General features: G+C 33.5%; 2 protein-coding genes across 3 annotated transcripts; one reads left to right on the forward strand and one right to left on the reverse strand.

The window, feature by feature from the left end:
* The first annotated feature begins 1534 nt into the window (after positions 1-1534).
* On the forward strand, positions 1535-15421 carry LOC131853679 (uncharacterized). The gene is made up of 14 exons (XM_059204677.1): positions 1535-1621; positions 1989-2032; positions 3114-3312; positions 3793-3851; positions 4522-4708; positions 4904-5076; positions 5508-5832; positions 6523-6622; positions 7012-7135; positions 7213-10432; positions 11502-11751; positions 12372-12500; positions 13047-13238; positions 14264-15421. Exons 3-14 carry the CDS (start codon positions 3118-3120, stop codon positions 14416-14418), a joined length of 5109 nt encoding a protein of 1702 aa, XP_059060660.1. The 5' UTR covers positions 1535-1621; positions 1989-2032; positions 3114-3117; the 3' UTR covers positions 14419-15421.
* A 3255-nt stretch (positions 15422-18676) lies between these two features.
* LOC131853680 (protein Mo25) lies at positions 18677-25083 on the reverse strand. 2 transcript variants are annotated; one of them, XM_059204680.1, is made up of 7 exons: positions 24996-25083; positions 24601-24786; positions 23321-23437; positions 21380-21522; positions 20579-20747; positions 20160-20429; positions 18677-19674 (listed from the first exon to the last, which is right to left on the reverse strand). In XM_059204680.1, the coding sequence occupies exons 2-7, from the start codon at positions 24727-24729 to the stop codon at positions 19495-19497; spliced, it is 1008 nt and encodes a 335-aa protein (XP_059060663.1). In that variant the 5' UTR covers positions 24730-24786; positions 24996-25083; the 3' UTR covers positions 18677-19494. The 2 variants fall into 2 exon arrangements, with proteins under 2 accessions (XP_059060663.1, XP_059060661.1); XM_059204678.1 differs by having other exon boundaries at positions 24898-25066.
* Between the last annotated feature and the right edge of the window lie 168 nt (positions 25084-25251).

A 25251-nucleotide genomic window follows, 5' to 3' on the forward strand; every position in this document is an offset into this window, starting at 1 on the left:
CGATGGGCTAACTGATCTAACCTCATGCTCATCTTATCATCCTCCACTGGTGCCCGCCAGTTAAACCGTTAGCGCAGGCGGGTGCACCATTTCATTTTCATTCAAAAAAACAATATTTAATGTAGGTACTATATTTATTTATACCTCCAGCAGGTAGATTTTGCAGTAAGTCCAACACTGTTTAATCCATTCGAGTTCGGAAGTTAGGTACATACCATTCTTTATAACAATTTCATTTATTTCAAACATCATTGAATATTAAATATGGACAAGGATTTGAGGAAGCATTTAAGTAATAAAGTTAATAATACGCTAACATTGTGCCTTCTGGTCTCAATATACGCAATATGCAGGATTTAGTACGCAATTTGAAACAGGTGAGACGTTGTTTACCTACCACTAAGGGAAGACATATGCTTACTCGTATGTCATATTACAATATGTAATTTGGTGGTTGCAATCCAACGAGGACTAGTGGTGATTCATAAATCATATATGTATCTAATAATAACCACTCCAGATATAACAACTGAAATAGTAGGTACTATTTTAAATTTCATCATCTATCATCGTCGTAATAAATGATTGGGAATTAACTACGATTCTCTTGAAAGTCGACATAAGTAAGTACAATATTAGCAATGATTCACTAGCCCCCTGTTATTATCAATGCTCCAAACCAGCTTGATTAATTTACCAGGATGGAATAATTGTCCTAACTTTATGCTTATCCTAACATCCTCTACAGGGGGGAATGGGATTGTTAGTAATGTGGACTAATGAACCCATTGCTAGCAATGTACCATGTCAGATCGACCTCCACGCGGTTCCCCCTGGAAACCATCGTGATACATTCCCGGTGAATTTGTCACGTTGGGCTAACTGATCTGACTTCATGTTCGTCTTATCATCCTCCACTGGTGCCCCGCCAGCGTAAACCGTTAGCGCAGGCGAGTGCACCATTCCATTATCATCCTTTAAAAAAAAAACATCCATCCTACAGCGTAAACCGTGCACCATTCCATTATCATCCACAAAAAAAAAAAACATCAAACTCCGCATCAAAATGTAATTATAGGCATATTTAGTAGTTTTTATAAAATTCCTTTTTCCTGCTTGCGCAGGCACTAATGGTTATATTTCTGTAACTATCCAATTTAATTAGAAAGCAAAAATTTAAGCATTTTTAATATTTCTTAACATTAATAAAATCCGGTAAATTGACAGTCAGTCCCATATAAGTGATTAATAGACTCAATGCGGAGATTTATGAAGTACTTCTATGTCAAAATTAAAATTTATATCTTTAAAATAGAGGTATAACAATATTTTTTCCCTGTTTCAAGCTCTGAAATTATGAACGAATCTGTGGAATGAAATGAACGAATGAACCAGTTTATGTCAACAAATGTCAGATTTCTTATTTGACATGATTGACAGTAGACAGTATTGACAGCTCGCAGCTGTGTGCTCTTAAATTGTTTCTGTCTGTTGATAATTTTTCAGTCTTAAATCCGTATTTATTGTTTATCCTACAATAATATTGTATGACTTACCTCCATATAATAGTATTATCTCAAAAACATCAATAAGTGCCGCCACGGTTTGCAATATGTACGAGGTAAATATCATTGTTTTCAAGCATCTTGTCTCTTGTACATAAATTTGTAGCGGATTTATGTATTTTATAGTTAGTAATTATTGATATGTCTAGATATTAATTAATTAAAAGATGTAAATGCGGAGATTTAATAATTTTCTTAGTCAAGTAACCTGTTGACATTTCCAATATGGCTCACTCCAGTAATATTCTAACTAGATACCTACTTCAGTACAAAGGCGGCATCTAGCTAAATATGAGAAACACTATACATTGTATAATACTTTAGAGTAATAACAGCATTTCATAACGAGATTTGAACCAACTATCCTAATTGTTATATAAGCAACAATTGTATAGTTAATAACCACAATGTATCATTTTTCAGATTTATTATTCATTATTTAATACAACAATCACATAACAACCAAGGTAAGAAAAATATATAAATAATTGAGACTTCCCTTCCTATAGGTGTTATTGTTGATTGATGCTTTAATTCAAATGTTTTAAATTAGCAATTTCTTAATTTCACATACCTGGTTTATATATGTTTTTTTATTAGTGTTAATAAATTAAATATTTTTTTAAATTTTCATTATATTTTATTTATTAAGCTATTAATGATTTTAATGTCTTCCGTAAGTAATTAATTATACCTTAATATTCTTATACAATATTCCCCTGTTTTACATTTATTGTAGATTAGTAAATTATATTGGCATATACATATACTTACAACTTATAACTTTCATTCACAATGTTATCTCGATGTGGCAGTTAGAGGCATTATCAATTATTGCTGTTATTGTGAATACAACACTTGACATACCCACATTTCACTGTGTATATTTGAGTCAGGTGATCAGCCTACCCCTGTATATATATTATTTGTTGACTTGACAATGTTCAGTTTACAGTCTTCACCAAAGAGTTGGTCAGCAAACTAGCCCTTCGAAATTCAGTTGCATGAGCACAAATTTAAATCATATTATATATCATAAAATTTGACAGTAATTTACATTTGACACTTGACAGAAAATTATACTGGATGTTTTCAAGTACCCTCATAAATATATTACATAACAAATATAAGGCCTTTATACATAATTATAGTACATCATATATTATTCATTATAATAGCCTTAGAATTTACAGCATACCTATAAAAATAATGATTTTAAAGTATTTAAAAACTGAACTCTTTTATGTTGTTTAGTATTTTAACATATAAATAAAATATTGTCTTAAATTTTAAATGCCTCTTAACTATTAAAGACTAACTGTTAATCAAGTCTTTGCCTGTACATACTTTCATCCCTTATTTAACAGAATCTTTTTCAGAATATTTATTTAAGTAAATGATTCTTCGTTTGTGTTGCATTCAAATATACCCATTGAAATGCTGTTAAATATTTTGTTCACTTTGACGTTTACAAATATAGACAATGTCTCTGAATACAATCATATGGTAATAGTTGGGAAGCTATGTTATAATATTGTTATAAAATAGGAACATGGACCAAATAAATCTCAATGACTGGCTGGGATACAAGAATGAAGCAGATGATGATTCACGGAAAGTTGTCAACATGGTCCGCAGTTTGCATTGGAGGGAACAAGGCACCAACCCTCGACACTGCCTTGCCAATAAAACAGTACTTGAAAATATAGCTGAGAATATTCTTGTTCAGAAGGCTCTAAAAATAAGAGTAAGATTGTATACCTATTTTTTTATTTCTTAATAAACATAAATACAATTTTATGTGTGATAATGGAATGTTCTATCAGCCTGTGTTATGAATATAGTCAAGCTTTATTATTAACAAGCTACTCGCCCCGGCTTCACATGGATATAAACCTATTCCTCTTGAATCACTCTACCTATTAAAAATACTGCGAAATCCATTGCATAGTTTTAAAGTTTTAAGCATACATAGGGACAGACAGTGATAGGGACTTTGTTTTAAACTATGTAATGAAATATGTTATTAATTTTAGTTAGGGCTTTAATTATGATCACAGGATGTAATTGATATAACTCATTAATCATTATTTAATTATTTATATTCACTTTTTTTTTTTGTTTGTTTGTTGCCTTCTAATAAACAAGTAAATTTTTCTCCACACTTTGTTAACTTCTAATTCTATTATTATTATACTTATAAAATACAATTATTTCTATATTACAGTCATGTGACTTACCTGGTTATCCAAGGTCCACATTTTTGATGGTGTTTAGCCCTGATGGGTAAGTCATAGAATACATATTTATTTTATTTATAGCTATAATAATAACCTTGCCCTCCAATCATCTTTCCATTGAATTATGTGAGTAAAAGCAGAGGAACAGATTCCAGATAACAGAAGATAACTGATATGTAATTTCGGATACGGATAGGCTTCGGATATAGAAATGATTATTGTACCAGATATTGATATGGATGCTGATATGAAATTATTTCGGTCGGATAATTTCGGTTACGGATATTATTTTTTTAAAGATTTTCAAAAGTACATATAATACAAATAGCTAAAAAAATGGCTACATAACGTGTCTCTGTTAGGCTCCGCCCCTATCCGATATTATCCGAAACTTTTATTTCGCGGTTATGGTTACGAATAGTTTTCTATATCGGATATCCGATAGTTTCGGTTACGGTTACGGAGTTCTGTAACATCCCTGATTTAAACAACCAGTACAATATGATCATATATACTCATTAGTACAATGGTTTCTATTTATGCGATCGAACCTGCGACCATCGAAAGATGAGACTGTTCGCCAAAAGGCTACACCTCATTCTGCTAATGACTACATAATAATGTTTAAAAAATTAATGAAAGAAAGTTAATATCACCATTTACAGGAAATTAACGTGAACTCAACAAATATGTACTTACGTGTTTTTATTCTTCAGGACCAAAGTTGCATCAACTCACGGTAACCATAATGTATATGTATCGGAACTGGCGAGTGGGAGACATGTGCGCATACTGAAGGGCCATCCACGAACTCCTTGGTGCATTGCTTTTCACCCTTCCCATCCGCAATTAATTGGCTCTGGCTGCTTAGGCGGCCAGGTGAGGGTATGGGATATTGCCAGTGTGAGTATGTCATATCATTTAAATCTATACTAATATTATAAATACGTACTTGTTTGAATGGATAAATTAAGTACCATGTGGTTTTCATATTATAATGCTTGACTAAAATAATGTTTACCTTAAAACATGACATTTCAATTATTACGACTTTGAAAATCTACATGTAATTAATCTTTATGTTTTTTCCGTTTTCAGGGTGGAAGTGAAGTGTGGAATGTGCAAAATGAGACAGTAATAGCATCCATTGCTTTTCATCCTCGTGACCAGTTGCTAGTTATTGCAACTCATAATGAATTGTATTTCTGGGACTGGAGTCAACCAGCGCCGTTTACTAAAGTTTCAACGAATAATGTTAATGAAAAAGTTAGGTACGTACCGCATGTACATACATACATTATTAGATTATTTTTGTCCACTTGAATGAATAAATCTTAATACATTTTGAATATATTAATTCTACATTATCTTATTTATTTATTTATAAATTTAAATAATGCACATGTAAGATAATTAACATGTGTTATGGATGATAATATAATGGTGCATCCGCTTGTGCTAAACGGATTACGGCGGGGGGGCACCAGTAGGGGGGATACGATGGGATGATTTCACCAAGAATTTGGCGCGATGATTTCCAGGGGGAACCTCGTGGTCAACCTGACATGGTACATTGCTGGCATCGGTCCACATTATTAACAATCCCCTTTCCCCCCTAATTAACACGTTATACATGATATAATTATTTTATATCTAGTGTTACACATTTTTTTAAAGAAATATTGTTATCTCTGAATTACAGATATGTGGCATTTGATGCTCTAGGTTACAAATTAATAACTGGAATATCCTTATGGGTAAATCCTGGAGGAGGCGGCAATTTATTAGCTCAGCAGAATCAACCGCCGGGTCCTGCAACTAATACCAATAGCAATAGAAGAGATGATGCTGATGATAATTCAAGTGGATCCAGGGGACAAGAAAGCCCAGGAACTGCACAGGATTTGATAGTAAATTCATACCAGAATCTGGTGCAAAGATATGATAGTCTTGTTAGGAATTACCAACGATTATTCAGAGTTCGACACCGACTCGTAAACACGAACACGCCAACTCCACCAAACACGGTATGTAGATTTGTTTAGAATCTTTTGACCATTGTCTATAGTAAGTCCTATTTTTGCATCTGCCAATTGTCTCTTAATTTTCAGCAACTGTACATAATAATTAAGCACGTTATAAAATAAGATTACTAATTATCATTAAACTATCTCTTCCTTTCATTAAGTACAAGCAAATGACACAATCCTGTCGTCACTAGCTTGCTTGCTTTACAAGCTTTATTCATTATCATCTGCTTTTTCCTTATCCCATTTATTTGGGGTCGGCGTAATATGTTTTTCTCTTCCATTCATCTCTGTTCGCAGTCATCCCGTTATTTACTCCCTTTCTCACCATATTATCTTTCACACTGTCCATCCATCTCTTTTTCGGTCTTCCTGTACCCTTATAACCATCCACATTCATATGTAACACCGTCCTTAGGATATGATCTTCATTCCTACGCATTACATGCTTTATTGTTTACCTTTTAATGGATTACATGTTAGCGAAAATACAGATTATAGAATTTATAGTTAAGAATTTGAAAATACACAGAAGTCTTAAATGTATACCCATTTATTATTATCGTTACCTGTTAATTTTATAACTTTTTTATAATTTGTAATTTTTTACAAATAAATAAATACCCTAAAGTATACTTCTATACTAGAAAGAACTGAATGCAACAAGTTTGATTACCATTTTTTTTTCAGATGGATAGAGGTACTGATCCCATGGAAACTGATATGTCAGCTGGTATGTCAAGTTGGACACGATCACCTCGTCCTTCTACGTCATCATCATATAATGAAGGTAATTTGTCGCTTAATACTACTTTCTATCACAACACAAACAACATTTACTTTTATTCCCCATACTTCTTGACAGAAAGTCACTTGAACTGGTTCATGTTAAAACACATATAAAAAACTAAACTGTAAGTGATTAAAGTGTTTTACATGAATAATTTCTTTTGCTTTTAATACAACAACCACCTATGATAGGATTATTAATATTTTTTTGTTGTACTATATTCTGCAAGAATTTGTTATGCATAATATAATAAATATAAAAAACCTAAAATATAGCATTCCTGTTTTATGAGAAACATATTAAGCAATGTGCATAATAATTATTTAATATAATACTATTTTTATCATAGAAACATATCCTTCTATTTATTAATATATGTTCACATATAGGTTCAACAGCACATCCAATTCCTGCAAGACCTCATCGTCAAGAAAATGGAGATAGTAGTGGAGAGAGCAGTGGTAGTCGCTTACTCAATCTAGATGTATTGTCTATTAACAGTAACCCTACGAGGTATTATTATTCAGTGACGAAAAACTATATTATTATAGCTCATTGTTATAAATGCTTAATTAATATATTGTTTTCAGAAACCAACATTTGTCATCAAATCAAGAACATTCCACATTCGGATCCCGATCCTCGGCATTTCAACCTCTAGGTGATACAAGGAGGACGTTCCGATCGAACGACCCACACGAACTCAACTCAACTAGACTACTACTAAATCCATTTTCATCTTCTAATAACTCACCTAGACCTAATAGAAATCCGTCTGATAGTCTTAGCCAATTATACAGGAATATCGGAAATGCATCTCGCACGAGCATATTCACGTCGTCGAGACCTGATTCCGAGCGCACAAACTTAGTAAGAGATTTCGCCCGACTCCGGCGGAATTCTTCTCCGTCGCAGGCTACCCGTATGCCGCCACGGTATAATGCTCCGAACTTCACAGATGAATCGCCGTCGACGTCTGCGGGACGAGCGTCCACCTCTGCTAACTCGCAACGGCCGACCATGACGTCCACTTCCACACAGATGAGCCCGATCACGGCGCCCGTAGACGCTCAAAGCATTAACGAGAGCCTAGACTTAATACGCGATATTTTGAGAGACTCAGGAACTAGACTGCTGAACTTGATTACAAACATGTCGCTGACTACATTGGAGAGTGTCGAGCGCAGCATGCCGCGGCGAGGCGCTGCTCGGGCGCAATCGGACGATGGGGACACCGCCCGTCCGCGTCTCCGCCTATTTAGATCCTCTCCTCGCCGCGATTTGCTTACCTCGAGCTCAGACTCAGATAGCGACCTTGAAGTCAATATTTTTCGAACAAGAAACTCTTCCTTTAGGGAGGACGACGCTAGAGGCGAGGAGGCTCCTTCCGCTGCTACTACAATTCGTCCAACTGATAACAGACCAGCGGCTACAGATCGCATGGTGTTTGAGTTGAACAATGATTTGCCTGAAGAAGAATCATCTCGAGATGCTGGCGGTTTCAATGTGTCGGTATCCAGATGCAGATTTCGAGTTAGGACACATGATGATTTCTTGGAAGCTGGCCCGAGTACGTCTAATAACCGAAGTGGAACCGAGTCCGCAAATGTAAGAACCGGAAACGAAACTTCAAATATTAGAACCGGTACCGAAACTTTCAATGTTAGATGCGGACCTGAGACTTCAGTCATAAGAAACAGGACTGACAACACTAACGTAAGAAGTAGCACTGACAACTTTAACATGAGAAACACGACTGAGACGACAAATGTCAGAAATATGGCTGAGATGCGAAATATTACTAGTGATACAGAAACATCTAATGTTAGAAGAGAGAATGAGACATCAAACAATACAAACGATACCGCGGCTTCCGGAAGTCGTGAAACAAACAATTTCGGTTTTAATCCAAATCGCCCTTCGACCAGTAGAGATAGTACTAATTGGCCGAGAGGTAGTGTTATACCACCTGATGAAGCATACAGAAAAGTGAAAGGTGGTGTCAAAGCATTACAGAAACACACTTTACAGTTGACAAACATGTGGTTGCGTGGAAACCGCACTACTATGCGAGAATTGCGTGTCATGTGGGAAAATTTACGTCGACGAGTATTGATGTTGCATAGAGAAACAGGAAGACAAGATTCACCTAGTTACTATACACGGTCACTGTTGGAAAGATGTATGATGTTAACTGAAATGTCAGACAACATAACTTTAAATACAAATAGAGGTTCTAGAAGCAATCAGAGAAATGATAATAATAACAGGAGCACAGGAGTGTCTCGTGACGAATCTGTAAGTGCAGATAATACAAGGACAAATACTTCCCAGAGTGAACCTAGCACGTCGACTGGAGCTCACACTGACGTTAGACAGCCACGGTCGGGAAGATCACCTTCAGCCAGAACCTCGTCCAGCTTCCGATCTTCCCCATCTATGAGAAGGAGGTTACAATCTAGTTATAGATGGAGACCGGAAGATGAACTTAGGAGACGATCCCGCAATCCAACCGCTAACCGATTAGCTGCTCGATATTCCAGATGCCGCAGGGACTACCCACGTGCTATCGAAATTAGCGCGACCAGACATGAGATACATATGCGTGCTATGCAAGTATTGTCTGTAATGTTTAATATGATGATGATGTGTTTGGAAGAGCGTGGTCTTAGTCAGCTCATTATTGATATGTTGCGAACACTGAAAAAAGCCTTAGCATTGACATGTTTAATGTTGATGACAAACAGAAATAACGGAAGATCTGGAAATAATCCAATGACATCTACTCAACCTGTAAATTCCCTGAATGTTGTTCGTATTCAGAACGTTGACCACACTGGACCTGTTAATGTAGACGGACCTGATGATCCTGCCTCACCGCATGTTGCAAATGATGGAGAAGAGGATCGATCGCAAATACAAACTGATGAAAATAAGCAAAGTAGTTATGAAACACCTTCAACATCCCATTCAACGGCTATTGATAATAATAACATACAAGAAGATTCTCCGACTCCTTCGCAAAGCGCTTCACAAAGATGGAGTAATCGTCTCGCTGTACAAATTGCTGCCGCTAATAGAAATAATTCAGCAACCGCAAGAAACAGGCGAGAATTGTATTTAGAAAGTAGACGACTAAAAGCTTTACACAGAACGAACCCAACTGCGCACCCGCTTATTAAAAAGAGAGCACTTCCTCCAGTTTCGACTTACAGAATTCCAGCGTTGCGTTCTTTGCCCAGTAGACTCAAAGAGCCATCCTTATTCACACCCAGACGGAGACCTGGGCCAAGTAATAACGAAGAACCAGTCGCTGGGCCGTCAAATGCGCCGTCAGAAACTTCAAGTGCTCCAAGGCCTGGAAACGTCGAAGCAATGAATGAATTTGAGCATAGAGTTAATCTAATTCGCATAGCCCACATGCAAGCGGTCAATTTTAGAAACGCAGCTCGTAATAGGTTCAGGCGTCTTCAGACAATTCGCCTATACACGCCATCGTCAGTGCGAGAAATGTTCGCCCTTTCATCAAACAATTCAGAAAATCAACAAAGCAATCAATCTCCTCTACAAAATGCATCAGAACATGGCAATCGTCGTACTTTCGCAACGTATCGACCTCATATTCTAACACCTCGCAGTGAATCTGTCGGTACGCCTATTGATGATGACTTACATACAATTTTCAACAACATTAACTTGCCACTTATGCAAGTTAATGAACAGCCAACTAGCTCTGAAAGCCAAGGAAGTCCTCAATCCCAGCGTTTGCCGCGAATCCACGAATATCTGCAACCCATTATATTAGCGCAGGTATGTTGAACTTATTTTTTCCGAATTAACTAGGTAGCTAGCGCACTTTACTGAATTCCAATAATAAGTATGTTCAGTAGGCAATTGTTACGGATGGATTTTTTTAGTAACTGGAATATCAAATAACCTGACTACCCATACAGCACCATGCCACCATATTCTCATGTGACGCTGATAGTAAGACTCAAGCGTTGCTATTTAGGAGATCTAATGTATCATGCATGATCAAGTACTGAATTTGCAGGATATGCAGTTCTTAATTTCATTACATGACGACTTTATACAAAATCTATGTCTGTAATGTAATAGTAATAATTTCTATAGACACTCGTAATACAGGAATTCATATGTGCATAGTTAAAAAATCTACCACTACATTTATATTACCTGCTATAATTCTTACTAATATTATAAATGCCAATGTTACTCTGTTTATATGTCTATTTGTCGCGCTTTCACGCCAAAACTACTGAACCGATTTAAATGAAATTTCGTACACAGATAATCTTGACCCTGAGAAAGGACATATGCTACTTTTTAATGCGAAAAAAGTGTTGTGGTGGGTTATAAGGGGAGACGAAAGGTTGTATGAAAGTATAATAATTTTTAAAGCTTGAAGCTTAAACTTATATTTAAGACTATTGAAATATAAATAAAGAAGAAGGATTGTAACGAGTAGAAAGGGGGGATGAAGGATTCAAGGAATAAACAGCCTAAAAAATACGTGTCAAGCTTCAAGCTTTATAAATAACGATACCTCTATATGTATCGTTATTTATAAAACTAAAAGATTGACACGTATTTTTTAGGCTGTTGATTAAATATTAAGAAATATATCAAATCAAAGTTTTAAAAATGTTATCCTTAAGGTGGTAAAATAAAATAGGGGATGCTTGTAAAGTCGTCATAATTGAACCTAAAATGATGAAACTTATTTTCTTTTTTTAGATTGTTGAATATTTTTTCTTTTTTTGGTTAAGGTCACTATAACACTCGGACCGAGTCGTGTGCACAGCTAGTATAACATATAACATAACTAAAATACGTTACTTGACGAATCGTGTTGCAGAATGCAATGGTAATGGATGTAGAAGGCGGCGGAGCAGATGGTAACGGGGCGGGGCCCAGTGGCAGTGGTAGCGGTGGCGGAGGCGGAGGCGGCGGCGGCGGAGTAGGCGCGGGCGCGGCGGCGGGGGCCATGCGCCGCATGAGCGGCATCGCCGGCCTCCTCGACGCCGGCATCATCTCCGAGCCCGCGCCCTCGCACCGGGTGCAGGCCTGGGACTTCACCACCGGCACCACGCCCGATATCGCTGATAGTATGTATTTATGATTATTATTTTTATATTTGGAATAACAAACAAGCTGACGACCCACGTGATTGTAAAGTGGTAATAGGTTTTTTTTTTTAATGTTTGGAATGAGGAAGAACTACTAACTTGAACTGATTGTAGTGGTAATAAACCAGTGCCTAAATACACCTAAAAGCATTTTACTATAACCATGACATGGCTGCATATCGTGCATTTTCTTATCTCATTTAATAGATGTTTCTCTTATCTCGTGCTTAAACCGAAGGAGCACAGTACAAGCGGTTGAAATAGGTGAAACTCTGTGTAAAGCCTACGTCGGTCAAAATATGTCTAATTTTATGTATACATAATCCTTGCCATAGTAGTATGTATTATCATAATATTCCTTATTAGAAAAGTTATATAAAAATGTGTATGTATGCAAATATACATGTCCTCGACTATGTCCTATAATTTTCAATATGACATGTCACAATGACTAATAATAATGATTGACGGTGAATTATTAATAATTGATGCCAGTAGATTATTCTTAAACAATACAATGAAATACAAGATACATAACTTGATAAATCGATGAATTAGATACGACACTTTTATAAAATTATTTTATTATTATTTTTCAGGTGAAAAGAATGTAGTGGTCCCGAGATGCAAAATTCATAATGATGCCAGCATCGACATATCTAAAGATGGCCGACTACTAGTAGCTTTATTACCGTTGCCCCGATTCAGGAGCACTAATCAATGGCTCGGTAAGTAAGAGACACCCATTGCTTATATCGCATGTGGCACTTTTTTATTATAAAAATTATGTGTAAAAGCTTTTAAAGTAAAAAGCACCAAAGTAGTTTTTAGCAAAGATTAGAGTGATTTAAGAGGAAGGTTATAATATATGTACACCCGTGAAAAGTATGGGCGGGTAGCGGAATATATATACAGCTGTCCCAGCAAACTCTGTTTTGCCATATAATTTTTAATTTAAGTACTAACATCCCTATTACAAGGGTTAAAATTTTAAAAGGGTGAAAATTGAGTGGGCCGAATCATAATAAAATAAAATATCATAATATCATTAAGGGCTATGAAAAATATATGCTGGCCGATTCTCAGATATGCACACAAAATTTTAAAAAAGTCAATATGGTCGTGTCGCAGGAGTTCAGTAACAAACACCGCAACACGAGAATTGTATATTTTAGATATATTTATAAAAGTTCTGCATTGGCCTTGGTAATTTGGTGAGGACATCGTGCAGAAGTACAAAGTGGGGTGTCTAAGTGTTGGGTTGGTGTCCGCAGGCGTGTACTCGCTGGAGTGGGCGCGGCTGGGCCAGTGCCTGCACACGGCGGCGCTGGAGCAGAGCGCGGTGTCGGTGGCGCTGTCGCCCACCGCGCGCCACCTCGTGGTGGGACTCGGCTCGCGCCGCATCACCACCACGCCCCACTCGCGCAACAACGTCTTCGCGCTCCTCTACAAGCTTTACCCCAAAGGTGACTACAATCAGTTACACTACACTACACTCCCAATAAAATATTAGTTTCGATCCGAACGATTAATGTGGCTTTCGTGTTTTTGTTTTGGGCTTGGGCATTGGACTCCCTAAAATATGGTCGAGCGCAGTGATGGCTAACTCATACGTCATACTGCTTCTAGCGACCGGTCTGCTCTAATTACTGAATGATTTAATCTTATTGTGTACTTATATTTGACCCTAATAAATTAGTGTTTGTTGGTAATTTACAACGATTGTTTATAAGAGCGACACACAAGTTTCTTGAACATTCTTCTTGTGATGAGACAGTTTTCCGAATGAGCGATAGATAAAAAAAATATATGCTGACTATTCAAAAGTGCTTAAATTAAGTTTGTTTCAATAAAGGATTTTCTATTCTATATTATATTCTATACTAGAATACAAACATTCTAGTATAAACATACTTCTTTTCGGATTCTTTTTTTTATATATTAGGACTTGCAACTTATGTAGCTAACGGCTTACCTTGTGGAAAGTCGCAACCGTCGACTATTTAATTAAATAGTTCCACGGACATCACATAGATCTGTGACATCCATGATGCAATGCTATTACTGAGGACTAAGGTGTTTTACTTACGCATCTCATAATATCACAGCCACATATCGCCCTTCTCACCAAAACAACGGCTGACAAGCTAACCATATAAAGGGCTGTCTAAATAAATGAAGGGCATCTGTTCCTTTTGACTAAATGTAAATTGTAGAAGTTTCTATTTTCATCGACCTTTTAAATAAGAATTCGAAGTTTTGCCAACAAAACTGGAAAATCTGCTGTTTGCCGTATGTGGACTTATCTATAGGATTTAATGCAAATCCCGATGACCTGATTGTTGATCATTTAATAGTAATAGATATTTATAATATTAGATATTTAATGTGTTACGGCCTATTTTATTTGTTATAACTCTATAGCATTTTGGTATACAATAAATTTGGAAGATGAATATTAATAATAAAATAATACAATTATTATTTTTAGGAAATACAAGTAGAACTAGCCTGTTGCCGATAAAGGAATTAGAACAGAACTGGGAGCACAGTTTTACAAGCCTCAATTGCATCCGCTGGGCGCCTCAGCCTGGACAGGGCCTGGTATACGCCAACAACACCGGTCAACTTATCATCATGAGCTAAGTGCACTCTCAATAAAGACGTACATGCATGATATATGCATAATAAACGTAATGACTAACTCACCATATACTACATATGTGTTTATGAAGAAAAGCGTAATTACTGCTAATGCTACAAAACTTGTAATTTAACAGCGCGAAATACATATTAAATGACATTTTTTATAACTATTTTCCCGTCAATCGTATATTTACATTCTAGACGAGTATGAACAATGTATTTAGGTTCATACTAAGTTTCTGATCTCGCTGTTTAGACTTATTTGGACTTATTGTGATGTTGAAGAATTTGGAATCTTTTTCATATAAAGGTAAGATAAAAGTAACCAATGTTGATAACCATGTAATGAATGTAAAATGTTTGTATCGTTGCGTTCCTACACATTCGTTATATAGTAGAAGGTTGTAACAACTCTGGAAGCTGTTTCAAAAGTCGGTAATTGATATTTGTGAAATCTTCTATATCTTGACTGAGACTTCAGAACTAATTAATTAATAAATATAAGAAGTAGGTACGCAAATTAAAAATATATTAAGAATAATTAGGATTTTAAATAGTATCAATAGCGCTGCTCTATGAAATGAAATATAGTATTTCAGTAAACTTGTTTATGTTACTTTTATGGAATAAAGTCTGAAATAAAATATTACCTTTCTAAAACGAAACATTACTTAGTATCTACTACTATATCTAATATCGGTTACTTAGAATTTCAATTTAAATAAATTATTCTGGACATAAGAACAATTAGGTATATTAAATTAGGAGTAAAAATATTCCAATAGCAACTTGATTATTGGTTAATTACTATGGTATTTATTTATTAAAATATATACTCTATTAGTTATTGTATAAAATCTCAATCGGTATATTTATGCTATTTTCCATCAGATTAAGACAGTGGATCTGATATTTGTTACTGAGCATTTGTAGATATTATGTATATGACACGTATCGTTTTTTTAATTAAGTATCTTTGTTCTTTATATCTAATATTCTTTCTTTCATTATCGTTTATATCTCATTTGACAGAATACGATAATTGTTTTACGGAAAATATGAGTTTTATTTAATTGAGATGAATATGTAATATGTACGAAGTTTCATTTCCACTATTACTTTTAAATGTCTTAATAATATCTATCTTGAAGTAGTCTCTGTTATAATCTTTTGGCAAGTGGCAGCAGTAAAAAATGTTCATAGATATGCACGTTTTTCTAAAAATATACTTAGATTGACACAATAAATAGAATAATCACAAAAATGTCGGTGTTAAATAGTTGCTTTTATCAGTAATTGGGTAAATATTCTTGAGTCAATCCACGTGATGTTCGACCATCATATTGTAGGATTATTAAAGTATAACATAAATATGTATATTACTAATAATTGGCCGTAATCCCTACAAACATAAGAAAGTGTACAATGTAGTAAACGTCAAACACGCAAGACGAGCAGAGTTATCATTTTAGCTAAATATTTGAAGCAGATTAAAACAATCATTGTCATTTATAAACCATTATAGATTTTATTCGTATATATTGTATATCGCTATTTATTTCCGAAGTTACGTGTAAATAAGAAAACAATACGTTGTAATCGTAGATTCATTTGTTATTCAGGTGCAAATGAAAACTACATTATCTATATGACGCAGGATTGCAGTTAGGATCTTGTATTTTTACCAGGATAACTGACATTCTGTTTTGTGTCCTTATCAAAATGTATAACTTTGCACCATAAGACATCGTTTTAATAAATATGAATGTTGATATCCTTAACTATTCAGATATTCGCGGCTCCCTCAGTTCCAATTGACGTTTTACTCAAATAAGCAAATCTAAGTGTCCGTAAATATATTTCCTACTTTAATTCATATATTTCTGCAAGAGCATATAGCCCTACAGTTTTCATTCAATATTTAAAATAAAATTGGGTATACTCAATAGAATAAAACTAATAGATAAGACAGAATGGATTTTACTTAATAGTTGTGCATAAGTAATTATAAAAAAATCACATTATACGCTAATTAAGTATCTCAGTTTGAAATCTGTTTTTGCCAAATGAATTAAGATTACTTAAAAAAATGTAGCTATTTTAAACATAATTATGTTTTAATAATGTTAGGTAGATTTGACCTGTTGTATAACATATCCATACTTCTTCTAACCTGAAAAATAAAATAATTACTTTATAGATTTAGAGAGAAATACTTACATTTTACATTAGGATTTAAAAAGATTTGACTGGAATTGCTAATATCGCCAACCGACGCCTATATATAGCATCACTAATGATATTAGGACACAATTTGATGCTAGTATTATCTCTCATGCGTTGCCATGCATAAGAACTAATGTTGTGTATCTGTAACCTTTGATTTCATTGCCATATCTTAATTATTTAAACTGAAATCCCCAAGCTGCCAATAGATTTATATGAGATTGACTTACCGATGTAGGAGGAGGGTGTACAAAATCAACTGTGGCATTACAATCTTATTTATAGGATTAAATGACTTTTCCTTTTATTTTATAGTATCTATGAATTGCTTGCCGTTAGAGATGTGTTACACAGGGAACAGCAAACTATCTAATGTTAGATATTACTTAATACCGAATGTATGTATATATTCTTGATAAGTTTTCTTATACTTACATTGTGCAAAAAATTTAGTCAACGCTTAAAAACGTTGAATTTTAGCGTCAGTTTCCTATATTTGGTTCTTCCAATATAAAAACACTCTTTATATTCATCAGTGATTTGTATTATATTAGAAAATAGTTGATGGTAGTATAATATCGTTTATTTAAGGTACTTACGATGTTTCAAGCGATTGCTGAAAGAAAGTTCTTAATTTAACGGTATGTTTTTTTTTTGTATGTAATGTATCAAAATTGATTGTATGTTAGAGTATGTATGTGTAGACTTTGTCTGCATTGATAGTCGGTTTATTTTATTTGGAAAAAATTAGTTGGTCAAGTTGAATAAAACAATTATTTATAACCGTTAAATTATATTGTTACTTTCTTTAATTGTTTAAGTTAAACCCAATGTAATAAGTTTCTATTTTTCTTATAGACTGATTCTTCACCAGGGTATAAAGTATCAACATTTTATTTGAAATGTTTGTAGGATTACTGAAGAAGAATATTTTGAAGTGAATATACATTTTACATAAATTTACAATATAATATAGTAATCTCTGTTTAATAAAATATATTCGTTCCCATCTACATATTATGTATAATAATAATAATAACGGACAATTTACATAGCGCCATTTAGTCCCAGTTATGTGTTATGGGTAAATTAGGACAACTGATAGAAATACTAATATACATATTTCCTGTAAATACCTACATAGAAAATACCCAGTCCAATACAGACAATCATACTTATGAATACATGTTTGTAGTGTGCGAGGAATCGAACTTGCGACTAGTAGGAAGTAAGGCGGTCTGCAAACCGCTGGAGCACCCCACCGAATACATAAATACATTAATTTTCTATGGTCAATGTTAATTACAACTATGCTGTATTTATGTTTCTATACTTTTTATTGAAATATTGAAATTATACGTTAAAATCTTGAACATATATACCTAAGTATTCCACTCTTCAGATCATGTAGTATTCTTATTTTAATGTATTCGGAATTCTATTTCAATATCGAATATAATATAATTACGAATAATATACATATGCAAAAGATTTCATTTGAATGATATTATAAATAGGAACAATTAAATATATTCTCTCTTACTCATTAGAATCGATTAATTTATAGCATGATTTAGGATGAGAAAACATTTCAAGAATTGTCTAGTTTCCCAAACCATTGCCATACGTTTAAATGAATTTAACAATACTTGTTTTTTTCCATACTTTGCAAGTTTTTCACCTGCTGCCAATGTATATTGTATACTTACATATTCTTCTTCAGTTGGTATGTTGACATGTGGAATTATTATGTTATTTATTACATAGTTTCTGCTATATCAGTGTACAATTATAATGAATAAGTATAGGTGTACAGTTGATCCAATATGATTGTGTCTAATAAATATCAAATGCCATCTATTAGTGTTTAATTTTTTTAATATAATTATTTCATTTCAGTTCCAGTCTTCCATACATATCTCTACATTAAAATATTGAAAAACACTAAATGTGGGAATTCGTATATTACTGTTAATATAAACAAAGGAATGATATAAATATTTTATTCAGTTTTCTATAGAATGTAATATTGCAAATTTGATGGTGACAAAGAAATGATATAATATAAAATTATTATACAAAAATTTTAGAAACATACAACAATATCTAGTACTTAAATATTTAACACAATATCTTTTATGAATGTATTTTAACTACAGAGGTACTACTACTAAGCAAAATATGGAAATAAGTCTTCGATATTTATAATATAAAATAACATTATGGTAAAATATACTTTATCAAATACAATATATTATATATACAAAGAAAGTTGTAACCAATACTGACCGCAATAACGTTATTTGTTATCTGTTCAACAACTTATACTTCAGAATTTGTTGATTTAGAAAACAAAAAAATATACCAAATAAATATTGTAATAAAAATGTCATACATGATTATATACAAGTCTCCTCTGTTATCTTGATGAAGTTCTTAAGTTGACATGCTTAAATATTTTGCCTTTCCAAAACGCTGAACTGAGGGACACGTAGCCTAATGTGACAATATGTATTGTCGATTGTGACTTCATAACTGTCACTAAATAAGTCATATTAACTAAAATGGTTTAAACAACTTACAAAGGAATAAGTCAAACCATAAGTTACGCTAATTCCTACAAATCTTTATTAAAAATGTAATTTGCTCGTAGCACAAATATACTTTCTTCCCTGACTCATCACAGACCAAATGTAAAATCCGTTTAGAATTCCAATGTTTTCTACTGAACGCTGTGTGTTCGCTGCGCGGACAACACTCTCCGGTGACTTAGAAGCGTTAAATATAATAGCATCTATAACTAATTTCTTCCTGAGGAGCAAGTGGCGATTTTATGAAATGCAATAAATGTTAGTGATCCACCGGTTTTAGCTCTTTGATTTGTTTTATAAGGTAAGCCTTCTCATCGTTGAATTGTTCATCCTCAGATCGATCCGTGTGGAACTTAGTAAGGAAGTCCACCAACTTATCTTGATTCCTCAGCAGTATATCCAGAATTGGTTTTGGTTTATTTGGATTCGCTACAAATACCTGAAATTAAAGAACTTTGTAAGGTATCTAATAAAATTATTTTAAGATATGGTGTACATCAGGACTTAAAATTATATGTATTCATTTGACAATAACAAAAGCACTACACCAATGTTAGTAGTATACATCACTAATACATAACAAAATCGGAACGACAGAATTATTGAATATGGTTTGCCAGAAACGATTTGTTTATTTGTTTTGTTAGTTTTGATAAGAACAGTGTAATATATATATTTATGGTACTTAGTTTTAACAACTAAATAGTTTAACTGCAATCTAGAATACGATAAAAATAGAATTATTATTGGAATAATAACGAAGTAACAGAACATTTTGCGTTTGGCACTCAACTTCCGTCCACTTCACACTTACACATAACTGGACGGAATTTAATGACATGTCAGAAAAGACACTCTGTACTTTAATTCACACGGGTAAAACCTCGAAATACAGGTAATATTATACCGTAACTAAATTCATACCTTAAAAACGTGGAAAGCCTCAAATTGTATATTACGTGATTTCTCTTTTAGCATATTCATCATAAGTTTAAGATTATCAGGGTTGGTGATGTAACGTGTCATGATGGAGAAGTTGTGCCTGTCAAGGAGTAATTCCCCGAGCAATTTGAGGCTCTGCCGTCGTGTTACATAGTTCTCCGAATTCAGTAGCCGTTGATAATGGCTAAACACTTTATCATAGTTTGCTTCTAAAAATTCCGCACACAACATTTTGTGTCGCGTTAATAATTCCTGAAAATGTTTTCAATAAAATTCATTGTTTTATTAAGTACAAGAATTATATCTAATCATTTTCAATAATTTTGTACTTTGACCAACAAATTGTTATTTATACTATATTTATTATTAATGGTTTAGTTACAAACTAAAACAGTACAAACCTTAAAAGTAGAAAAGGCATCTGAGGCAATATCAAATGTGGAAACTTCTACATAACGAAAGAAATTATAAAAGTCATCTGAATATAGCATAATTTTAGCCAAGGCCTCGTATCTGGCGCATTCTCGCAGCATTGTGCCACAATTCGATGCAATCTCCTGATGTTCATATCTAAATTAATAAATAGATAAAAGGTAATTATGATGTAATACAATTTTAAAATATCAGGAAAATATATAAGTTTTAGCCGCCAATAATGCCACTTTAAGATAATGGTTTATTGAAATCATATGTCACATGTTCAAAATATCTAATGGAATTAGATCATATTATCTACTAATATTACAGACGCGAAAGTTTGCAAGAATTAATGTTTGTTACTCTTTTATGCCAAAACTACTAATAAAAATATTTGATACACAGTATCTGTCGTTATTTTAGAATAACTGACCCGCGCAACTTCGTCTGCGTCACGCGTTTTTGTAATATTCTTCATTGTAGTTAAGCTGTTGGTCGTAGCGTGAAAGTTTAACCTCATTATCCCCAATAAATGGGTTATCCAACAATAAAAAGATTTTCTAAATTGAATCGGTACAGGATATTAGATACCCAAACATCCAAACTTTATTTCTATAATATTAAACATAGATTGACACATGGGATCCTTTTGCCCTAACTCACGCAGACCGTGCCGCGGGATACGCCTAGTTATTTATATCTTGCAAGTATGCCGTAAGCGTAAATAGCAATGAACTATATGCTTACTCTATCTTAAAAATGCTATTATCGAAAATTTATATTACCCAGACATCAAAGTGAAGAGAATTTCCGGCTTGGTACATATATACTCCACAGTAGGAGATCTAGTACCAATCTGACGCCTCAACACATTATTGAATACCTGAGCCACATCCTTCTTGCCTTCAAAGTCAATACGATTGAGGTTCTGGAAACAAATAAAAATGGTACTAATCTTTAAAGCATAAAGCGGTCATTGTACTATTATACAAATAGGTATAATTTATTCTGCTAAAAGATGTTATATTAAAAATGCATATGAACTCCGTATATGAGTTATATTGTAAGCATTAAGAAAACAGTTTTCCAATAATTCCAGTATGAAAGGTAGCTAAATGATTTCGGTCGCGGAAAACGTGTAATTTGTGGATTAAACAGAACATGAAGTGGATTAAACAGACCCTAAGCTATTACAATGATGGCAGGCAATTATGCCTAATGAAGCAGCAAGGCAGTGAATGATTAGGTATTGTTAATCTATTAGGCACAATAGCATCATAGACTAAAGATAAACATCACATGTTTTTAAATACACTGTAATTGGCATTCTGTACCGAAACGGTCAAATATAACCCTCATGAACATTTCACCGAGGTAGACTTTCTGGCTCTATACGCTCTACATCACCTGTTTCTACCAGCCAACTAGTTGAGTAATGGCAGTGAAATTACAGAATATGGTTGATATCTTAGTCCTCCGGAATGGCAACTTAGATGTGGAACCTCGGGCGTAACATGATAATCAGAGGCCGTGATCGGCCGTCAGCTTGTTTGCCATTCCAAGTGGAAAAAAACAAGGAGTCCTTATCACGGGTGTTATCCTTAGGAACCGCTAACACTATCTGTTTGAATTCCGTACAATTGTATTACTTTTTACCGACTTTTATCAAATATTTAGTGATATATATTGAGGTGTATAATATTGTGTATCTCTTTATTGTAGATCTTAAAATGCTCTACTATTTTGAAGTGTACACTATTTTTTTTTATATACTATGGTGGTGCATACAACAAATATACGGCCTATCTGATGGTAAATCGTTACCGTAACCTATGGAGAACCCCTTTTGAACCCTTGAGACACCAGGGGTGTCATATGCGCGATGCCGACACTAAAGGAACCTTAATATACCCTTCTTGAAAAACCCCATGCTGTAGTCTCGTGAGAACACCTCGGCAGGAAGTTCATTCCACAATCTAAGTGTACATGGGAATGAGCTCCTCTGAAACCACACTCGAGATCGAGACCACTTAGGTTCTAGCCTGTGGGGATGAATTCCCTGTCGATGGCGAGCAGTGTGATGTATGATCTAATAACAACAGTTTTTGTTGTCTCAAAGTAAATTGGTTGCGATAAACAAATAGTTTACCATATACCTTGTGTCATTATTTCATAAAAAGAGTAATAAGTACATACAAAATGTAGGAGTACAGGAACAGAATGTTAATCATTAATTAATTAAATATTAATCATAAATAAGGAAGTAGACCAACTGTGATGACTTTTGAGGTTTAGTTGTTTTGTATTATTTATTTATATACACACTATCATCACAGGCATATATAACAGTGCATACAATATTATACAGTTGTAATTAATTGATAGTATCATAGCCTAATGATTTAATAGTCTGACTTAGATTGAAAGATTGTGTTTTCAAATCTATGGATTTAAAACTTAATTTAATGTTCTGATGTGCAAAAAAACATTTTTCAATAAAATTTCAAAAAGATTTTGTTCTTTACTAAATTAGTTTGGTCACATACTCAGCTATCATTTAATATTAATTGAATATCCTTTATATAATTTACTAAACATATACAATACATATAGGAAAATGTAACACTATATACTTATTTGAATAATTCAAATTGATAGCTATACAAGAAGGAATTTTATTTCTAAATTTGGTAAATATATATTAAATTATTATAGGCTGCGTTTACCTGAATGAGTAGCAGCAATAAATTTGTATTGTATAGTTCTTGTGCCAGCTGTGCAACAATGATGTCAGTTTGTGGTTCCGCATCAGACGTACCATAGAGCATGTTTTTTATTAGAACCTGTTGAGAATGAAAAATGAAAATATGTAATAAATTATAATTTCACTTTTATTTTATGTAATTAGAATAGCAAAAAATCTAAGGTCCCATCAGATAGTAAATAATTTTACCTATGTACATGAACAGCACCATGGATCATCACATTATTATGCGACACCCATTGTAGTACTTGTGGGTGAACAGAAATAGCTTTTTTTTACATTACTCTAATGCTGTTGGCTGAAGCTGGCCTTTACAGCTTCACTGGATGATACTGGATGTACAGGTTTTGATTTTAAAAGACTTTACTCCTGTGTTGTCTGTCTACTAATTACATACATTTAAATTGTGAAAAATGCAATTGAAGCATAAATTTAATTTTCCACAATTTTAATATTTTTATCTATAAAAAAAAATTCTTATGTCCACATAGACTAGAAACATCAATTTTGGAGTAGATTGGATGTAATTGACCAGTTGAGTAAAAAATTATTAAAAACATAACATCATCATCATTATCATCATCATCACAGCCCGGAAGACATCCACTGCTGGCCATAGGCTTTTCCCAAAGATATCCACAAGGATAAAAACATAACAGCCAATTCCTAAATATTATTTTCTAAATATCTTTTAGGAAAAGGTAATATAGACCTAATGTCATATATATATCAAAAGTAACCCAGGTACTTCTTAAACACATCAAAAAGAGTGACTTATTAAACTACATATAAGGTTAAAATTATAAAAATTGTATTTTTTAATAATACAAATATGTTTGAATCACTAACATTACATTCTGAAAATATACAGTTAACAAAAACCTGTCAACAGGTCATTATCAATATTATTTTACATAGTTTTATAGACTTAAGAACGAAAGAATTAATTATTATGTTTGAAAACTGACACCAAATACAAAAGATTGATTGAATGAGTCATTTAAGACACATCATTACTATTATGCACTAACACCTGTATTATTTACAAATCTAAAAGTTGATTGGTTACAATATTTATTTACCATAGTGACCCAAAACCTTAGTTAATAATACAGTTGAAAGTATTTAAAACGTGTTTCTTGTAAATATCTGACAATCATATTGCAATTTCTCCATGTGTTTTGATTGATTGAACACTATGTGAAATAATTATGTTATACTTTACAATTACGCGGAACTTACCAAATTTTTACTGACATCTTCTTGGGCTTTCTCCGCTTTTTTATCGCCCCTCTCTAAGGCAGTCACAGCATCTTTTAAAGATCTCACAAGCTCCGCTGGGCTCTTCTGAGATTTACCAAAAAGAGGCATAGTACTTCAATATTTTTTGGAGATTGACTAAAAAATTCTGTCTACATAAGATTGAACCTGAAAATGTGTACTTTATTTAATAATTCAACACATTACTGTGAATTTTTCACCTGATATCCACGAGAAAGCAAAATAGAATATTTGACTAAATTAAAAACGTTTGCCAACCTGGCGGATGGTCACTTATCTTCGTGGGTTTCTTTTATTCCGATGTATTATAACTTAAATCAATAACAAATACACAAAAAAATAAGTATTAAACTCACTTCAAATAAAAATTATTATAATTTTTCTTATTAAGTCAGACGACAGACAGAAAGGTAAGTAAATCGAACCAGTGTTGACAACTGCATCATTTTCTCAGGAACAATAAACTACTAAACAGAGAGAAATTTCTTAAATGCCTAATTTTTGACAAAAAAAATAGTTGATTGTTTATAATTAGGTACATATTATGAAAAATATTTTTATAGTTTAAACAATACATTATACAATTTGATTTCTTGGGTTTTGACTGTCCAT

This window comes from Achroia grisella, unplaced genomic scaffold (genome assembly GCF_030625045.1).
Source record: "Achroia grisella isolate CSIRO2021 unplaced genomic scaffold, CSIRO_AGI_Agris_v1 utg903, whole genome shotgun sequence".
NCBI classification, from domain to species: domain Eukaryota; kingdom Metazoa; phylum Arthropoda; class Insecta; order Lepidoptera; family Pyralidae; genus Achroia; species Achroia grisella.

Coding starts and splice junctions, on each gene's coding strand:
- LOC131853679 (XM_059204677.1), top strand. CDS start 3,118: ATGGACCAAATAAATCTCAATGACTGGCTGGGATACAAGAATGAAGCA. Junction 3,313..3,792: donor AGAAGGCTCTAAAAATAAGA/GTAAGATTGTAT, acceptor TCTATATTACAG/TCATGTGACTTACCTGGTTA. Junction 13,239..14,263: donor CTACAAGCTTTACCCCAAAG/GTGACTACAATC, acceptor TATTATTTTTAG/GAAATACAAGTAGAACTAGC.
- LOC131853680 (XM_059204680.1), bottom strand. CDS start 24,729: ATGCCTCTTTTTGGTAAATCTCAGAAGAGCCCAGCGGAGCTTGTGAGA. Junction 23,438..24,600: donor AAGATGTCAGTAAAAATTTG/GTAAGTTCCGCG, acceptor CATTCTCAACAG/GTTCTAATAAAAAACATGCT. Junction 21,523..23,320: donor TATTGCTGCTACTCATTCAG/GTAAACGCAGCC, acceptor ATTTGTTTCCAG/AACCTCAATCGTATTGACTT.